This window comes from Sturnira hondurensis, unplaced genomic scaffold (genome assembly GCF_014824575.4).
Source record: "Sturnira hondurensis isolate 20B ecotype Veracruz unplaced genomic scaffold, ASM1482457v3 Scaffold0014099, whole genome shotgun sequence".
Taxonomy (NCBI): Eukaryota; Metazoa; Chordata; class Mammalia; order Chiroptera; family Phyllostomidae; genus Sturnira; species Sturnira hondurensis.
The window spans coordinates 43,648-57,590 of record NW_028086730.1 but is presented as its reverse complement, the minus strand read 5'-3'; the positions used below and the strand labels follow the sequence as shown (position 1 = coordinate 57,590).

Below are 13,943 nucleotides of genomic sequence, written 5' to 3'. Positions count from 1 at the left end.
CAGAGAAGTGTACCTCTGTAAGAAGCGGGCATGGGGCACCCTCCTCCACACGGTTGCTCCGCGGTACCTGGGTCCTGGGGAAAACTCACAGGGCGCAGTTTTAAATCTCATCCATTTAAAAAAAGTTTAAAGACTTTGTGTATTTTTAGAAAGGGGGAGGGGAGGGAGACAGGGAGAAAGAGAAACAATGCCCGCCTCCAACCCGGGACCTGGGCAACAACTCAGCCACTTGCCCTAACTGCAAATCAGACCAGCGACTTTTGGGCTCTCAGGCCCGCGCTCAGTCCACTGAGCCACACCAGCCAGGGGTAAATTTTGTACATTTGGGAGGGAAGTGGTGAGAGCGCCCGTGCCTGAGCACGACCAGAGCTTCAAGTGGTTCTCAATTTCGTCGGGTTAGATCACTCCGCACTTCCTTCCCGGCACAGCTCGGGGAAGCTGGACTTCCTGCAGTTCTGAGGCTAAAAAGTGCAGATCACCACGGAGCAGGACATGATGCTGGGGGGTGTCCCGTCTGAGTTCAAGGTTTGAGAAACTGGCCGGGGAGCGCACAGCCAACCAGTAAGCAGTAGTGGTATTAAGGAGATGGAAGCACCATCGTCTCTTTGTTGATGTGAATTCTGTTCACTAAACGACTGCTATGTTATTCACACATAAATGCTTGTAAGTTATTTAGACCTAAATTTATTCATAAATAGAGCTAGTGGAGATTTCTTTTGGCCTTAGGAGCACCACGAGAAATGACTGAGACGCTAAGGGTGCCAGGAAGCGAGACTGCCTGAGCACTCAGAGTGAGCGCTCTATGAAACTCTGCTGGTGATGTCCTTTTCAACCCAGACAGCCGGCCGCCTCCTCTCTGGGCCTAGTTCTAGGGAAGGCCATCAACCCTGTAGTCCGTGTGGCCTGCAAAGGGCACCCCGGTTGGCAGATTTGGGGGACCTGCAGTCACGGGGTCAGTGACACCACGGCTACAGTGAGGGCCCCAGGCTGCCTCCCCTTGGCCTCTCCACCAGGTGGCCCTGCACTGAGGCAGGTGAAGGGCTGAAGCGGTCCGTTTTGCATGCAGACTTTCAAAGACAGGTGGGTCCAGAGAGGGTCACAGTGTGTGACCCGTAGGCTGGGGGAAGCGCTGACCCTCCATCCCTCCAGGTCCCAGCCTGCTTTGGGACTGGAAGGGACAGTTCTTTGATAGCAGATGTGGCCACACCCTCCTGGCGGGATTCCAGCCACGCCCCGACGAGGTTGAGCAACCAGACACAGCAGCCTCCGCCTGTGAAGCAAGTGGACCTTTGGCACAGTGTGGGTCCCTGGGCACGTGGGCGGACGTGGGGACCGGTATGCAGTTTTCCACAGCCCATGCCACTTCTAACGTCCATATCGATGCAGGCCCAAGACTGGTGTCAAACAGATGCACAGGCAACTCAGGCGCACGGAGCAGGCCCTGGCACGGAGTGGCTTCCAGTCGCGCTCCCTTTTACGCTAGGGTGGGTTCCCCACCGGGAGACTCTCCGTGTCCCTCGTCACCCCTGGCACGTGGACCAGACCCACAGGCTGACACAGGACAGGCAGCAGACATGCACACCCGGAACAGTGTGACCGGTCATGGTTGCAAGTCCCGGCAGGCTGGCTGGCGGGGGCAGGCGTGCCAGGCATCAGCTGCGAGCGCCCAGCCCCTTGGCAGCTTGCAGTCTGGCGTAACAGTGGCATTGCTGTCATCTCCGCTGTCACCTGTGGAAGAGGTGACTCGGTGCAGGTTATGGACTGCCGAGTGAAAGCCCAGACTCCATTTCATGGCCTCTGTCTGCCTCTGGGATTCTGCCCGTCTGCCCCAGGTGGAGTATAAAATTGTGATTCTGAGACTCTACGGGCTAAAATGTTAATGGCCTTGAACTTCTCCATAGCATGTTCGACTGCCTTGACCCAGTATGTCCTCCAGGGTCAAAACTGAAGTGGAAACTAGAGCCCAGCTTATCTAAAAGAGGGCTGCTGGGGCCAGGCGGGGGCGGTGGGTGCGGAATTGGCTGGCCCCTGGGCCCCAGGGCTGGGGTGCGGATGGTCACGGGCTGCAGGCTGACGGCTGGGGCCTCACAAGAGGACCTCACCACTGAGGCCATGCAGGAGGCCGGCTCCGTGGAAAAGCAACACTTCTAGGGAACGGGGAGAAGAGAATCTGCCCGCTGGCACACCAAGGTGGGAGGAACTTGGGCCCTGGGTGGAAAAAAGCTTCCCAGGAGAGTTTTATGATTTCAGGCCTGCTTCTCACGAGGTTAGCGTTCCCATACAGGAGACACCCAGAGGTAAGAAGTTAACATTAAAACATAGTCATACTACGGCTTAGTGGTACTCCTTAGCTGCTGGCAAAAACACACAGGAAACCTTTCTAGATGGATCCCTGAAGCCTGGCCACCCAAGATTCCTCAGGTAAGGTCCTTCTGAAGCTGAGCTCATGGTCCCAAACTACAGAACACACACGGAAACAAACCACCGCGAATGAAAGGCAACAGGCCCCAAAGGGGCAGGTTTAGGCACCCCCCCACAGGCCTCCCCCAGCTTTGAGGATGAGGCTGCTGATTAGGTACATATAGGACCAGCTTCTTACATGGCTCCCAGTGAGCTCTGCCCCTTGCCCCTTGACCCCTGACCCCATTGTGTCATCTCTTCCCCTTGGTTGTGGAGCGGACCTAGTGGCTTTCCTCTAACAAGTAGAACGGGCCGTGGTAGGCGGAGTGCTGAGCCAATTCCAGGCTCTGCTGCCCCCCAGTGAGTGTGGGCAGGACTGTGGGGGAGGGCCCCCCAGTGACCAGCTTCCCCATCAGTTTATCGAAAGGCAGAGCATGGACAGGCATGAGCTAATTAGATGAGTTCTTTAAAATAAGGCTATGTACCCTGGCTGGTGTGGCTCAGTGGACTGAGCACCAGCCTGCGAACCGAAGGGTCGCTGGTTCGATTCCCAGTCAGGGCACATGCCTGGGTTGCAGGCCAGGTCCCTCCGGTGGGGAGTGTGCAAGAGGCAACCACACATTGATGCTTCTCTCTCTCTGCGTCTCCCTCCTTTCCCCTCTCTAAAAATGAAGAATAAAATCTTAAAAAGAAGAAGGCGGCTCTGTGTGCCCTGTTGGTCTGAAGGAACCCCCGCTGACCACGAGCACGACAACAGGGGGCTGGGGGGCTGGTGTATCTCTCCACACCAGGCCCTCTCTTTGGGGGGGGTAAATAAAACTTTATTCTCTATACTTTCTTCCCTTTGTGAATTCTTTCAGAGCCTGTGTCACCGAGCACCGTAACATTTTGGTGGCCATATGGGGACATTTTCTATTTCTCCCTCTCTTCCAGCCTCCTGGAGAGAGAGAGAGGGGGAGAGGGAGAGGGAGGGAGAGAGAAAGGAAGGAAAGAAAGAAAGAAAAGAAAGAAAGAAAGAGAAAGAAGAAAGAAAAAGAAAAGAAAGAAGAAAGAAAGAAAGAAAAGGAAGAAAGGAAAAAAGAAACTGGGGACCTCAGCGCTGGCTGGCTGGCTCAGTTATTTGGAGCGCCACCCGGTACACCAAAAAGTTGCAGGTTCAATTCCCGGGGAGGGCACATACCTAAGTTATGAGTTCGGTCCTCATTTGGGGCACACGTGGGAGGCAACTGATTGCTGCTTCCCGACCGTAAGTGACCTTTTGTGACTGGTTTCTCCCACTTAGCAGGATGCCTCCAAGGTTTCAATCTTTCACATTGATGCCATCAATCTTTCACATTGATGTTTCTCTCTCTCAAATCAGTCAACATATCCTTGCGTGAGGATTTAAAAAAAGAAAAGAAAACAGGGACCTCAGTGCTACAACCATGAGAAAGCGAATCCTGCCAACACCCTGAGCGAGTGTAGTGGATTCGAGGTCCAGGTGAGGACATAGCCCGGCGGGGCCATGAGCAGAGGACCCAGCTACGCCACGGGGCATCCCCCAACATGGCAGCTGGCTCCATCTGAGCACACAAACGAGAAGAACCAGGAAAAGCAGGAGAACGTGGAATCATCGTTTTTTATTGTTGTGGAGGTAAAATTCCAACGGCATGCAGCTAACCACGTTAAAGTTACAAGTCAGGGCCGCTTTCTCCCTCTGGGAGGTTTTGTGACCACCACCTCTTCCTAGTTTCCAAACTTTTGCACCACCCAGGAGGACGCCCCACCCCCATGAGGCAGTCACTCCCCCTGTCCCTGCCCTGCCCTCCGGCCACCACCATTCGGCTTCGGCTCTACGGATTTGCCTATTCTAGACATGTCACATCAACAGACCCGACCGTAAGTGACCTTTTGAGACTGGTTTCTCCCACTTAGCAGGATGCCTCCAAGGTCCATCCATGTCATGGTGTGTGTGGGCACCTCATTTTTTTTAGACCGACTTTGTTTGTTTGAGAGGTTTTAGGTTCACAGCAGAATTGAATTCTTTTATGGCCGACCCGTATCCCCTTGGGTGGATATGCCGTATTTTCTTTCTTCATCATCCATTGATAAATACTTGGGTTGTTTGCACATTTTGGCTGTTGTAAACAGGGCTACTACAAACATCTGTGAACATGTGTTTATTTGAACACCTGGTTTTGATTTGAAAGTGGGGGCTCTGTACCCAGGCTTGGTCACACAGTAACTCTATGCTACACTCGAGAAGTAACCAAACTCTTGTCCAAAGCAATGCACCATTTTACATTCTCACTGGCAGTCTTCGGAGGCGCCGGTTTCTCCGCGTCCTTGCCAGCACTCACGGCTTCTGCTCTATGGCGTTTTGTTATTGTCTCACTAAAGCCGTTCTTGGGGGTGTGAAGTGGTGTCTTACTGCGGTTTGGACTTGTGTGTCTTCAGGAGGAGTGAGGTCACATGCCTTTTCACGTGCTTTTTGGCTATTTGTTTATTTTCTTTGCAGAAATATCTATTCAAGTCCTTTGTCCATATTTAAATTGAGTTGTTTGCCCTTTTTTTTGCTGAGTTGTATTCTTTTTTTTTAAAGATTTTATTTATTTATCTTTAGAGGGGAAAGGAAGGAGAGAAGGAGAGAAATATCAATGTATGGTTGCCTCTCGTGAATCCCCTGCTGGGAACTGGCCTGCAACCCAGGCATGTGCCCTGACTGGGAATCGAACCGCGATCGTGTGGTTCGCAGGCCCACGCTCAATCCACTGAGCTACACCAGCCAGGACTCTGAGTTGTATTCTTTATATGATATATAACCTTTACCAGATATACAATTTTCTCATGTTTTCTCCCATTCCGAAGGTTGTCTTTTTACTGTCTTAACAATGTCCTTTGATTCATATTTGCATAACTCACAGGCACAGACCTCAGTTTGGGGAAGGCCAGAGGGGAGGGGACCCGGGGGGCAGGTGGAGGGGGGTGGCCAGCCAGGGGGCGGGACGGGGACATCCAGAACAGAGTCAACAATGAAGATAAAGAAAAAACTAATGTTCCTGGATGCACAAAAGTTTTAAATTTTGTTGAAGCCGGCTTTATCTATTTTTTTGTTAGTTCACGCTCCGGTGTCACTTCTAAGAATCCATTGCCAAATCTAAGGTCATGAAGATTGACCCCTATGTTTTCTCCTAAGACCCCTATTTCAGCTTCTATATTAGGCTGTGGGTCCATTTTGAGTTCATTTCTGTATCTGGAATGAGGTAGACATTCAACTTTTGCAAGTGGTCATCGAGTTGCCGGCACACCATTGGCTGGAGAGGCTGTTTTTTCCCTCCTGAGTGACCTTGGTGCCCTTGCTGGAAAGCGATTGGCCATGGACGTCGGGCTCTTTTCCGGATTGTCCATCCCACTCCATTGGCACATATGTCTTACTTACTTATGTCTGCACGAAAGCCAGGAGCGCACTGGTTTTGATTACTGTAGCTTTGTAATAAGTTTAGAAGTCATGAAATGTAAGTCCTCTGACTTTGCTTTCCTTTCAAACACTGTTTTGGATATTTAGGGCCCCTTGCAATTACGTATGAGGGTCAGCTTTTCCATTTCTTCACAACATTGGAGTTTTGATAGAAATTGCATTGTATTGTACATGGCTTTGGGGAGTCTTGCCCTAGTAACAATTATCAAGTTTTCCAGCTCTCGGGTCCTCACGTCCAAGATAACCAAGGAAAAAGGGAACAATGGTTGTCTGGAAAAGAGGGTGTGGCCACAAGCAGTCTATTTGCTATACCTACTGTGCCCAAGGTCAAGGCCATTAAGAAGTTCATCAATCTGTCCTGGCTGGTGTGGCTCAGTGGATTGAGCACCAGCCTGCAAACCAAAGCCTGGCTGGTTTGATTCCCAGTCGGGGCACATGCCTGGGCTGAGAGTCAGGTGCCCTGTTGGGACATACACGAGTCAACCACACATTGATGTTTCTCTCTTTCCCTTCCCCTCTCTCTACAAGTAAATAAAATCTTTTTTTAAAAAAAGAACCATGACAATTAAGCACTATTGGTACCTCAGAGAGACTCAGAGAGGTTCAGTAACTTGCCCAGGGTCACAAAGTAAACAGGAGAATAAAGGAACAAAGGAACGATGCGTTGTCGTGGGGCAGCCACAGGGCTGGGCCAGGCTCTCTGCAGCAGCTGGGGCCTCTTTCTCTCCTCTGAGGATGCTGGTCAGGCGCCTTAGGAGAGTGCAGATGAAGGGGCCTGTGGTGCGGGGTTGGGGTACAGGGACCTGGGGGGCTATAGAGCTTTGTTGACAGAAGGCTTCCTGGAGGAAGCAGCATTTGCTGCTAGGGTTCCCGCTGGTACTTCCATCCTGTGATTCCCCCACACCCCTGATTGTTCTGTTTATGATGTGGTTTCCCAAAATCCTGGAGTTGCCAGACCTCTCCCAAAGCTGGCTGAGCCGGGCTGGGAGGGATGCTGGCAACTTGGGAGAAGTGTAGGTGTGTGAACTGCGTGGGGGCTGGCACCTCCCCACTTCTAGGCCTGGGGAGAGGGAGTCTGGTGATAGTCAGTGTTTCCTAGGAGGCCTGGCAGGTGGCAGGGCCACAAAGGAGACCTGGGCACTGGCAGAGTTGGCTCATTTGGAAGCAGAATGTCAGGCAAAGAGGGCAAAGGCGCAGTGAAGGATTCAAGGTCGCAGCCCACATTGGTGTACGTGGGGCCGTGGGGGTGTACATGGGGCCGTGGGGCACCTTGAGGGCAGAGGGGCCAGAGGGTAACAAACACTGGTGGGTGGCAGCAGCATGGGGGGAATAGGATGTGAGCCACAGGGGAGGGGCCATGGGCTGGGGCCTGGCTCCATGCAGTGGGGTGGGCGCTGCGCTTTCCTGGGTGTGCTCTCGGTTGGGTCTACTGTCTATCCCCCATGGTAGTGCCTGGGAGCAGTCTCAGAGGAGTCCTGCATCCTGGCCCAGTGCTGGCCGGGCCCCAGGGTAGGGACAGAGCACTTCCAGGCTGGGGGAAGAGGCAGGGACGGACTGGGCCATGCCCAGGAATGGGGGAGAGGAATGGGGAGCCTTTTGCGGGGAGAGGCCAGAACTGAGTCTGGTTTCAGGTTGTAAGAGCCACTTGCCCTGCTGGTCTCCGGCTCCAGAAGCATCGAGTTCTCACTGTAGACAGTCTGGACGTTGCAGAAAGATTCTGCGAAGTCAATAGGAAGCTCAGGCACAGGCCGGCACAGGGTCCCCGTGCTGGTGGGGAACGGGCTGTGGGGAGGGACGGGACCCATATGTTCCAGCTTTCCGGAGGGTAACTCAGGTGACCTCTCGGAGTCTTGGCTTCCTTATCCTCCTGGTGGGTGATAATAGGACCTTGAGCCCCAGGTAAGATGATACACACCATCACTCGGCTCCAGACGCGGGCGCAGCTTCTCCGAGGGACCCATGCAGTAAAACCCCAACTCCCCAGTGGAGCCCCGTCAGGTCTTGACCTGCCCAGCTGCACCTTGTTTCTCAAGACTCGCCCTCCCGGGGCCCTTGCACATGCTGGGCCCTCTGCCCAGAGCACCTGCTTCCCCAGGGGGTTCCTGGCCGGCCTCCCACAGGGCCTGTGGCACACCCACTTGGGTCTGCAAGGCTGTTATCCTTGGTGCCATCATCGGTCCAGCCTAGACTGTGAGTTCCTCCCAAGGGCTGGCCAGCTGTGTTGCAATAACCTGTGTCCTGGTCTGGGAGGCAGCCAGGAGTCCATGGTCGGCTGGCCTTAGCAAGCCCTGGGTCCTTGCTCCCTGCAGTGGGTGGGTGAGGCAAGCAACCCGTGTGTGAGAAGCAGGAGCCAGCCGTCCAGCTCAGCTCCCCAGGGGATGCTGCTGACCCCGGCTCCCACCCAGTGGTCCGTCTGCTTTCTCATTTTATTGGGCAGCAGTGGGTCAGGGCCTGGGGATTTGGCTACGGACAAGCTAAGCCTGACCCCAGGCTGGTCCCAGGCTTTCCCAGTGTGCACAGTGAGGACCCAGACACAGGCAGTTAAGGAAGGTAGGAGACCCCACCTGGGCCTGCCTCACCTGGGAAGTGGCGACTGAACTGGGGCTGGAGTCCCAGGACAGACAGCAGGACACCCAGGCGCCATAGCTCCTCTCAGGCTCCTCCACTCTGGGCCTTGATCAAGGCTGAGGCGCTGCGTCCCAGAGAGGCCCTGGGGAGCCACTGGTCAAGTCAGAGTGGGGCTCGTGGAACCACAGGCTGCCCGAGCCCCTGTCAGGGAAAGCTGCGGGAGGCCGAGGGCGGGGGCAGCCCTGGAGCCCCAAGGCCTGGCGCTGCTCCCGGCCAGCTCCAGGGCTGAGGGTGGGCCCCTGGACAGTCCCACTCCAGCCTGGCTCCTCTAGGAAGCCTCCCAGGGGAAGGGGGTCTAGGACAGACAGCACACTGCCCCTCTGCTCTCTGGGGCAGCGGTCTAGGTGGGACCCCTGTCCCCACTCTCAGGCCTGGCTGTGGGAGTGCATGACCCGGGTCCTCTTCTGGCCTGTGACAAGATTGGACAGTCCTCACTGAGCATGCACTGTGGGCTGCCAGGGATCCCTGTCCCCACGGGAGGGTCAGACAGTGCCAGGAAGGGAAGCCTCGAAGCTTGCTTGCAGGTGTTGCCCAGGGACCACTCAGCCTCAGGCCTGTCTCTGGCATTCCTCAGTGGGAGAGCCCACTGAGCTGGCACCAGCTGCTTCGTGTTCCCAAGAACAGTGACCATAGCCTAGGATGTCCGCTGGCGGTGGATGGCCAGCCCTGAATGTTCCTGCTTTCCCGATGAGGAGACTGAGACTCAGAGAGGAGGCGCAGCCTGCCCAAGGCCCTGGGAGTGGTGCCCAGATGCCCAGTTCGGGCCTGAGCTGTGGACAAGACTCATGCCCTGGACAAGACTCAGATCCTGGGCTTGGGGTCGTGAGATGCTGCTGAAGACAGCCCTTGTCCACACGCACAGACAAATGTAGAGACATGGACACAGGCAGACACACAGACAGACAGAGAGGCACACAGACGCACGGTCTCCGCCCAGCCTGCTGCCCCGCCCCTGCCCCAAGGTGCCCAGCCCATCAGATGCTCCCCCCACCCCCACCCCACCTAGTACCTTGCTTTGAGACTGCGACCTGGGACCACCTCCCCAGAGCAGATCCTGAACTCTCCTCATGTTTCTGGCGCTTGGGGTACCCCCTGGCCTCAGTTTCCCCATCTACCACAGCAAAAGCCCTGTGGTCTCTGAGGCAAGGAACCTCAGAGTGCCGGGCTGGGCCCAGGGCGGCCCTGACCGCCGTCCAGAGCGTCCCGCTCTTCAGTCGTGCTCGTGGCCTGGTGGGGGCGGGGGCAGGCCTGAAGGTGTGCAGGGTGCCCGTGTGGGCGCACAGCGCCAGTCCCGGCCCTTGGGGTTACACGCCAGTCCCAGGGAGGGTGTCCGCGAGCCCCAGTGGTGCTGGCAGAGGCGGGGTGGGGGCCCGGCAGGTAGGGACTCCAGCCCACACTGCCCCCCGCCCCCTGACAGGACGGACCCCTTCGGGGACACGCTGCGGCGGCTGCGGGAATCCTTCCGCACGGGGCGGACGCGGCCGGCGGAGTTCCGGGAGGCCCAGCTCCGGGGCCTGGGCCGCTTCCTGCAGGAGAACAAGCAGCTTCTGCTGGAGGCGCTGGCGCAGGACCTGCACAAGGTGCGGGGTGGCGGGAGGTGGGAGCGGGCTGCGTCCCCGGCTCATTACTGTTCGTTTAACGGCCCTTTCCTGGCACGCAGTGGGCACGGGCACTCCCCGCATTAACACCACAAACCTGTGAGGCAGGTTCGATCGTTGTCCCCGTGTTACCCATGGGGACACCGAGGCGCGTGGGGTTATGTGCCTTGCCCAAGGCCCCACAGCTAGGAAGTGTCGGAGCTGGAACCGGAGCCCTGGCCGCCTGGCCTGGGCTCTGAGCCCCTCACAGAGGACCATGCCGTGCCCAGGAGACGAGCTGTGTTGTCCCTGGAGATTGTCTCCAGTTCCCCAGTAGGGACCTTCCGCCCTCCCCCCTCAACCCCTTCCCTGCTCTGCCCCCACCTGACTCTTGGATTTCACCGCCCCCACCCCACCCCCAGTCAACCGTGGAGTCAGAGATGTCGGAGCTCATCCTGTGCCAGAACGAGGTCCACCTGGCCCTCAGCAGCCTGAAGACCTGGATGAAGGACGAGCCGGTGGCCAAGAACCTGGTGTGCTGCTGGCTGGGTGGGGGCAGCACCCACAGGACCCTAGAAGTAGGGGACTTTCAGGTGGCCCTTGGCTGAGCCTCACCGTCCACCCTGTGTCCCAGATCACACAGCTGGACTGTGCCTTCATCCGCAAGGAGCCCTTCGGCCTGGTGCTCATCATTGCTCCCTGGAACTACCCAGTGAACCTGACCCTGGTGCCCCTGGTGGGCGCCCTCGCTGCAGGTGAGGAAAGGGTCCTGAGTCTCACCCCTCACCCTTCCTGGCCCAAAAGCCCTTCCCAAATGGGGTGTGGGAGAGTGTCTCAAAATTCCACGATGTCAAGCCCCTAGCCTCGCACACCCTCCCTGCCTCTCCGTGTTCTATTGTGCTGCCAGCCACTGGGTGGGTGTGGGGGCACCAGCTCCCCCTAGAGTTCCCCGTTTGACACTGCAGGGAACTGCGTGGTGCTGAAGCCATCAGAAATAAGCCAGGGCACAGAGAAGGTCCTGGCTGAGGTCCTGCCCCAGTACCTGGACCAGGTAAGGGTGGCCCTGCCCCATCAGCCCCAGTGCCCCACATCCCTGCCCTTGCCAGCCTGGGAGGTGAGCCTCCTGTCCTTCTATGCAGAGCTGCTTTGCCGTGGCGCTGGGTGGGCCTGAGGAGACGGGGCAGCTGCTGGAGCACAAGTTTGACTACATCTTCTTCACAGGTGAGGGGCCCGGCCAGTGCTGGGGGAGCTGGGGAATCCAAGGGCGTGGTTGAAAAGACCGAGTGGGCAGGTGGCTGTGGCGCTGTGGTGGGGAGTGGAAATCAGCCAGGCCTCTGGGCCTTGGCGGGGTGGGGTCCTGGGGGCGGCACAGTGAGGGGCAGATCCGAGGTGCCTGAACCACGTGACCAAGGCCAGGTGAGAAGAGGGGTCAACCCCATGTCCCCAGGGAGCCCTCGGGTGGGCAGGATCATCATGACTGCGGCCGCCAAGCACCTGACGCCCGTCACACTGGAGCTGGGGGGCAAGAACCCCTGCTATGTGGATGACGACTGCGACCCCCAGGCCGTGGCCAACCGCGTGGCCTTCTTCCGCTACTTCAACTGTGGCCAGACCTGCGTGGCCCCAGACTATGTCCTCTGCAGCCCTGAAATGCAGGAGCGGCTGGTGCCCGCCCTGCAGAGCGCCATCACCCGGTTCTATGGCGAGGACCCCAGAAGCTCCCCGGACCTGGGCCGCATCATCAGTGACAAGCATTTCCAGCGGCTCCAGGGCCTGCTGGGCTGTGGCCATGTGGCCATCGGGGGCCAGAGTGACGGAAGTGACCGCTACATCGGTGAGTCCCGCTCTCCTGGCCACGGGACCCCCTGGCTGAGGCCCTTCCACACTGGAGGCCACAGCTGGGCCGAGATGGGCCCTGAGGTTCCCACGGTCCCGCTGCTGGTGTCCAGCTGGGTCCATGGCCCTGGAGCCACAATTCCACGGCACTAACGCCACAGGTCACTGTGGTCCAAGCCCGTGACCCCACGACTCCCAGGCTGGGCTTCCCCGAGCTGGGCCCCCAGCATCCCAGAGCACCCGAGGGCTCAGACTCCCAGCTTCCCTCCCGCCATCTGCTGCTCCACGGCCGTGACCCAGGTCCCGTGGGCCCATGATTCCCGTCCGTGGCACACGCCGGGCTGCTGTTACAAAGCAGCTCCCAGCCTCTGGGCCACACATCTCTGTGGTGAGGCTGTCACTCCAACGGGCTGGGACCTGGGACCTTGGCTCCAGGGGTCTGAGGTCCCGTCACCCCCGTGACCATAGACCAAGGCTGGGGATCCTCTGGGCCCTGGTTCCCGGTCGCTTCTCAGGGGCCGTGGAGAGACTGTTCCCTAGAACCTCCCCGAGCCCGGGGCCCCGGGTCCGGGGCTGAGCCGCGCCCTGTGCCCGGCAGCCCCCACGGTGCTGGTGGATGTGCAGGAGACAGAGCCGGTGATGCAGGAGGAGATCTTCGGGCCCATCCTGCCCATTGTGAACGTGAGGAGCCTGGACGAGGCCCTCGACTTCATCAACCGCCGGGAGAAGCCCCTGGCCCTGTACGCCTTCTCCAACAGCCACCAGGTGGGGCTCGGGCAGGCCTGTGGCAGCAGAACAGCTGCTGGGGGCAACACTGGTGACTTCCCTCTCACGGCCTGTCCTAAGCCAGGTCGCCCGCACAAGGGCACCTGGCAGGAGAGGACTCAGTACCAGGACTGGCCCGGCGTGTGGCTGGTCAGCTTCCTGCTTTGGCCAGGGCAGCCTCCACCCGAACAAAAGGCCCTGCCTGCCCAGAGTACCCCGTTCCCCCAAGCCACGCAGAGGTTCTGTAAAGGGGAGCAGGACCCCCGTGGGAGTGGGGCAGAGAGAAGCTGGGTTCTGACAGGCAGGCAGGCTCAGGGCAGCTGCTACCCTTTCAGCCTCGACTTCCAGCCACCGTCCCTCCACGTGGAAAGTGCTCGAGAGGCAATGTCTGCTCAGTAGAGGGTGGAGACAGGGGCATCTCCCCTGCTGCCCCTGGGATGGGAGGGGTCCAAGCCCCATTTCCTGATGCCCGTTTCCGCCTCCCCGCCTGCCCCCAGGTGGTGAACCAGGTGCTGAACCAGACCAGCAGTGGCAACTTCGGGGGCAATGAGGGCTTCATCTACCTGACTCTGTCATCCTGGCCTCTGGGGGGGGTCGGTGAGTCCCACCCTCCTCCACCCTCTAGCCTCCACCCCTGAGAAGCCTGCATTGGTCCTTCAGACCCAGGAAGGCCCATTTTTGCCTTCACTCACTGTTCGACCTCGGTCCAGATCCCAGGCCTCTCAAGGCCTCAGTTTCCCCATCTGCAAAAATGGGCTCTCAGAGTGGCCTGGCTTTCCCTGCACCCCCTGTCCGTGGTGAGCAAAGGGCTGCCGCTGAGGCTAGGGTGCTGCCCAGCCTCAGACCAGCACTCCCGTGCTCACATAGGCAACAGCGGGATGGGCAGGTACCACGGCAAGTTCTCCTTCGACACCTTCTCCCACCACCGCGCCTGCCTGCTCTCTTACTCAGGCCTGGACAAGCTGAAGCAGGTCATCTACCCCCCCTATAGCGACTGCCGGAGGAAGCTGATATCATGGGCCATGAGCGACCAGCGCTGCACCCTTCTGTGAGGGCCCTACCCCCCAAACCCTCTGTCTGACTGCTGCCTATGTGCTCAGTGGCCCCTGGGAGGCACTGACCCTGCCTAGGAATGCAAAGTTCCCGCTCAGGGATTTTTCTGAACAGTGTCCCTGCTGGGCAGACCTCTGCGCTGCTGGGCCACCTGTCTCAGGGCCAGACTCCCCTCTGCATTAGGGACAGAGAAGTCACCCCACTCCCAAGGCTGGGTCCGGCAGGTA

The 13,943-nt window shown here is 58.1% G+C and overlaps 2 protein-coding genes across 3 annotated transcripts in view; both read left to right on the top strand.

The window, feature by feature from the left end:
• Positions 1–13,943, top strand: part of UNC93B1 (unc-93B1 regulator of TLR signaling) — a 29,476-nt gene that overhangs the window by 10,870 nt on the left and 4,663 nt on the right. The gene's annotated exons all lie outside the window — the stretch shown is intronic.
• LOC118998380 (aldehyde dehydrogenase family 3 member B2-like) lies at positions 6,969–13,942 on the top strand. 2 transcript variants are annotated; one of them, XM_037062510.1, is made up of 9 exons: positions 6,969–7,085; positions 9,903–10,065; positions 10,697–10,817; positions 11,028–11,113; positions 11,202–11,283; positions 11,510–11,896; positions 12,497–12,663; positions 13,161–13,260; positions 13,531–13,942. In XM_037062510.1, the coding sequence occupies exons 1-9, from the start codon at positions 7,027–7,029 to the stop codon at positions 13,713–13,715; spliced, it is 1,350 nt and encodes a 449-aa protein (XP_036918405.1). In that variant the 5' UTR covers positions 6,969–7,026; the 3' UTR covers positions 13,716–13,942. The 2 variants fall into 2 exon arrangements, with proteins under 2 accessions (XP_036918405.1, XP_036918403.1); XM_037062508.1 differs by lacking the exons at positions 6,969–7,085; positions 9,903–10,065 and adding an exon at positions 10,485–10,595.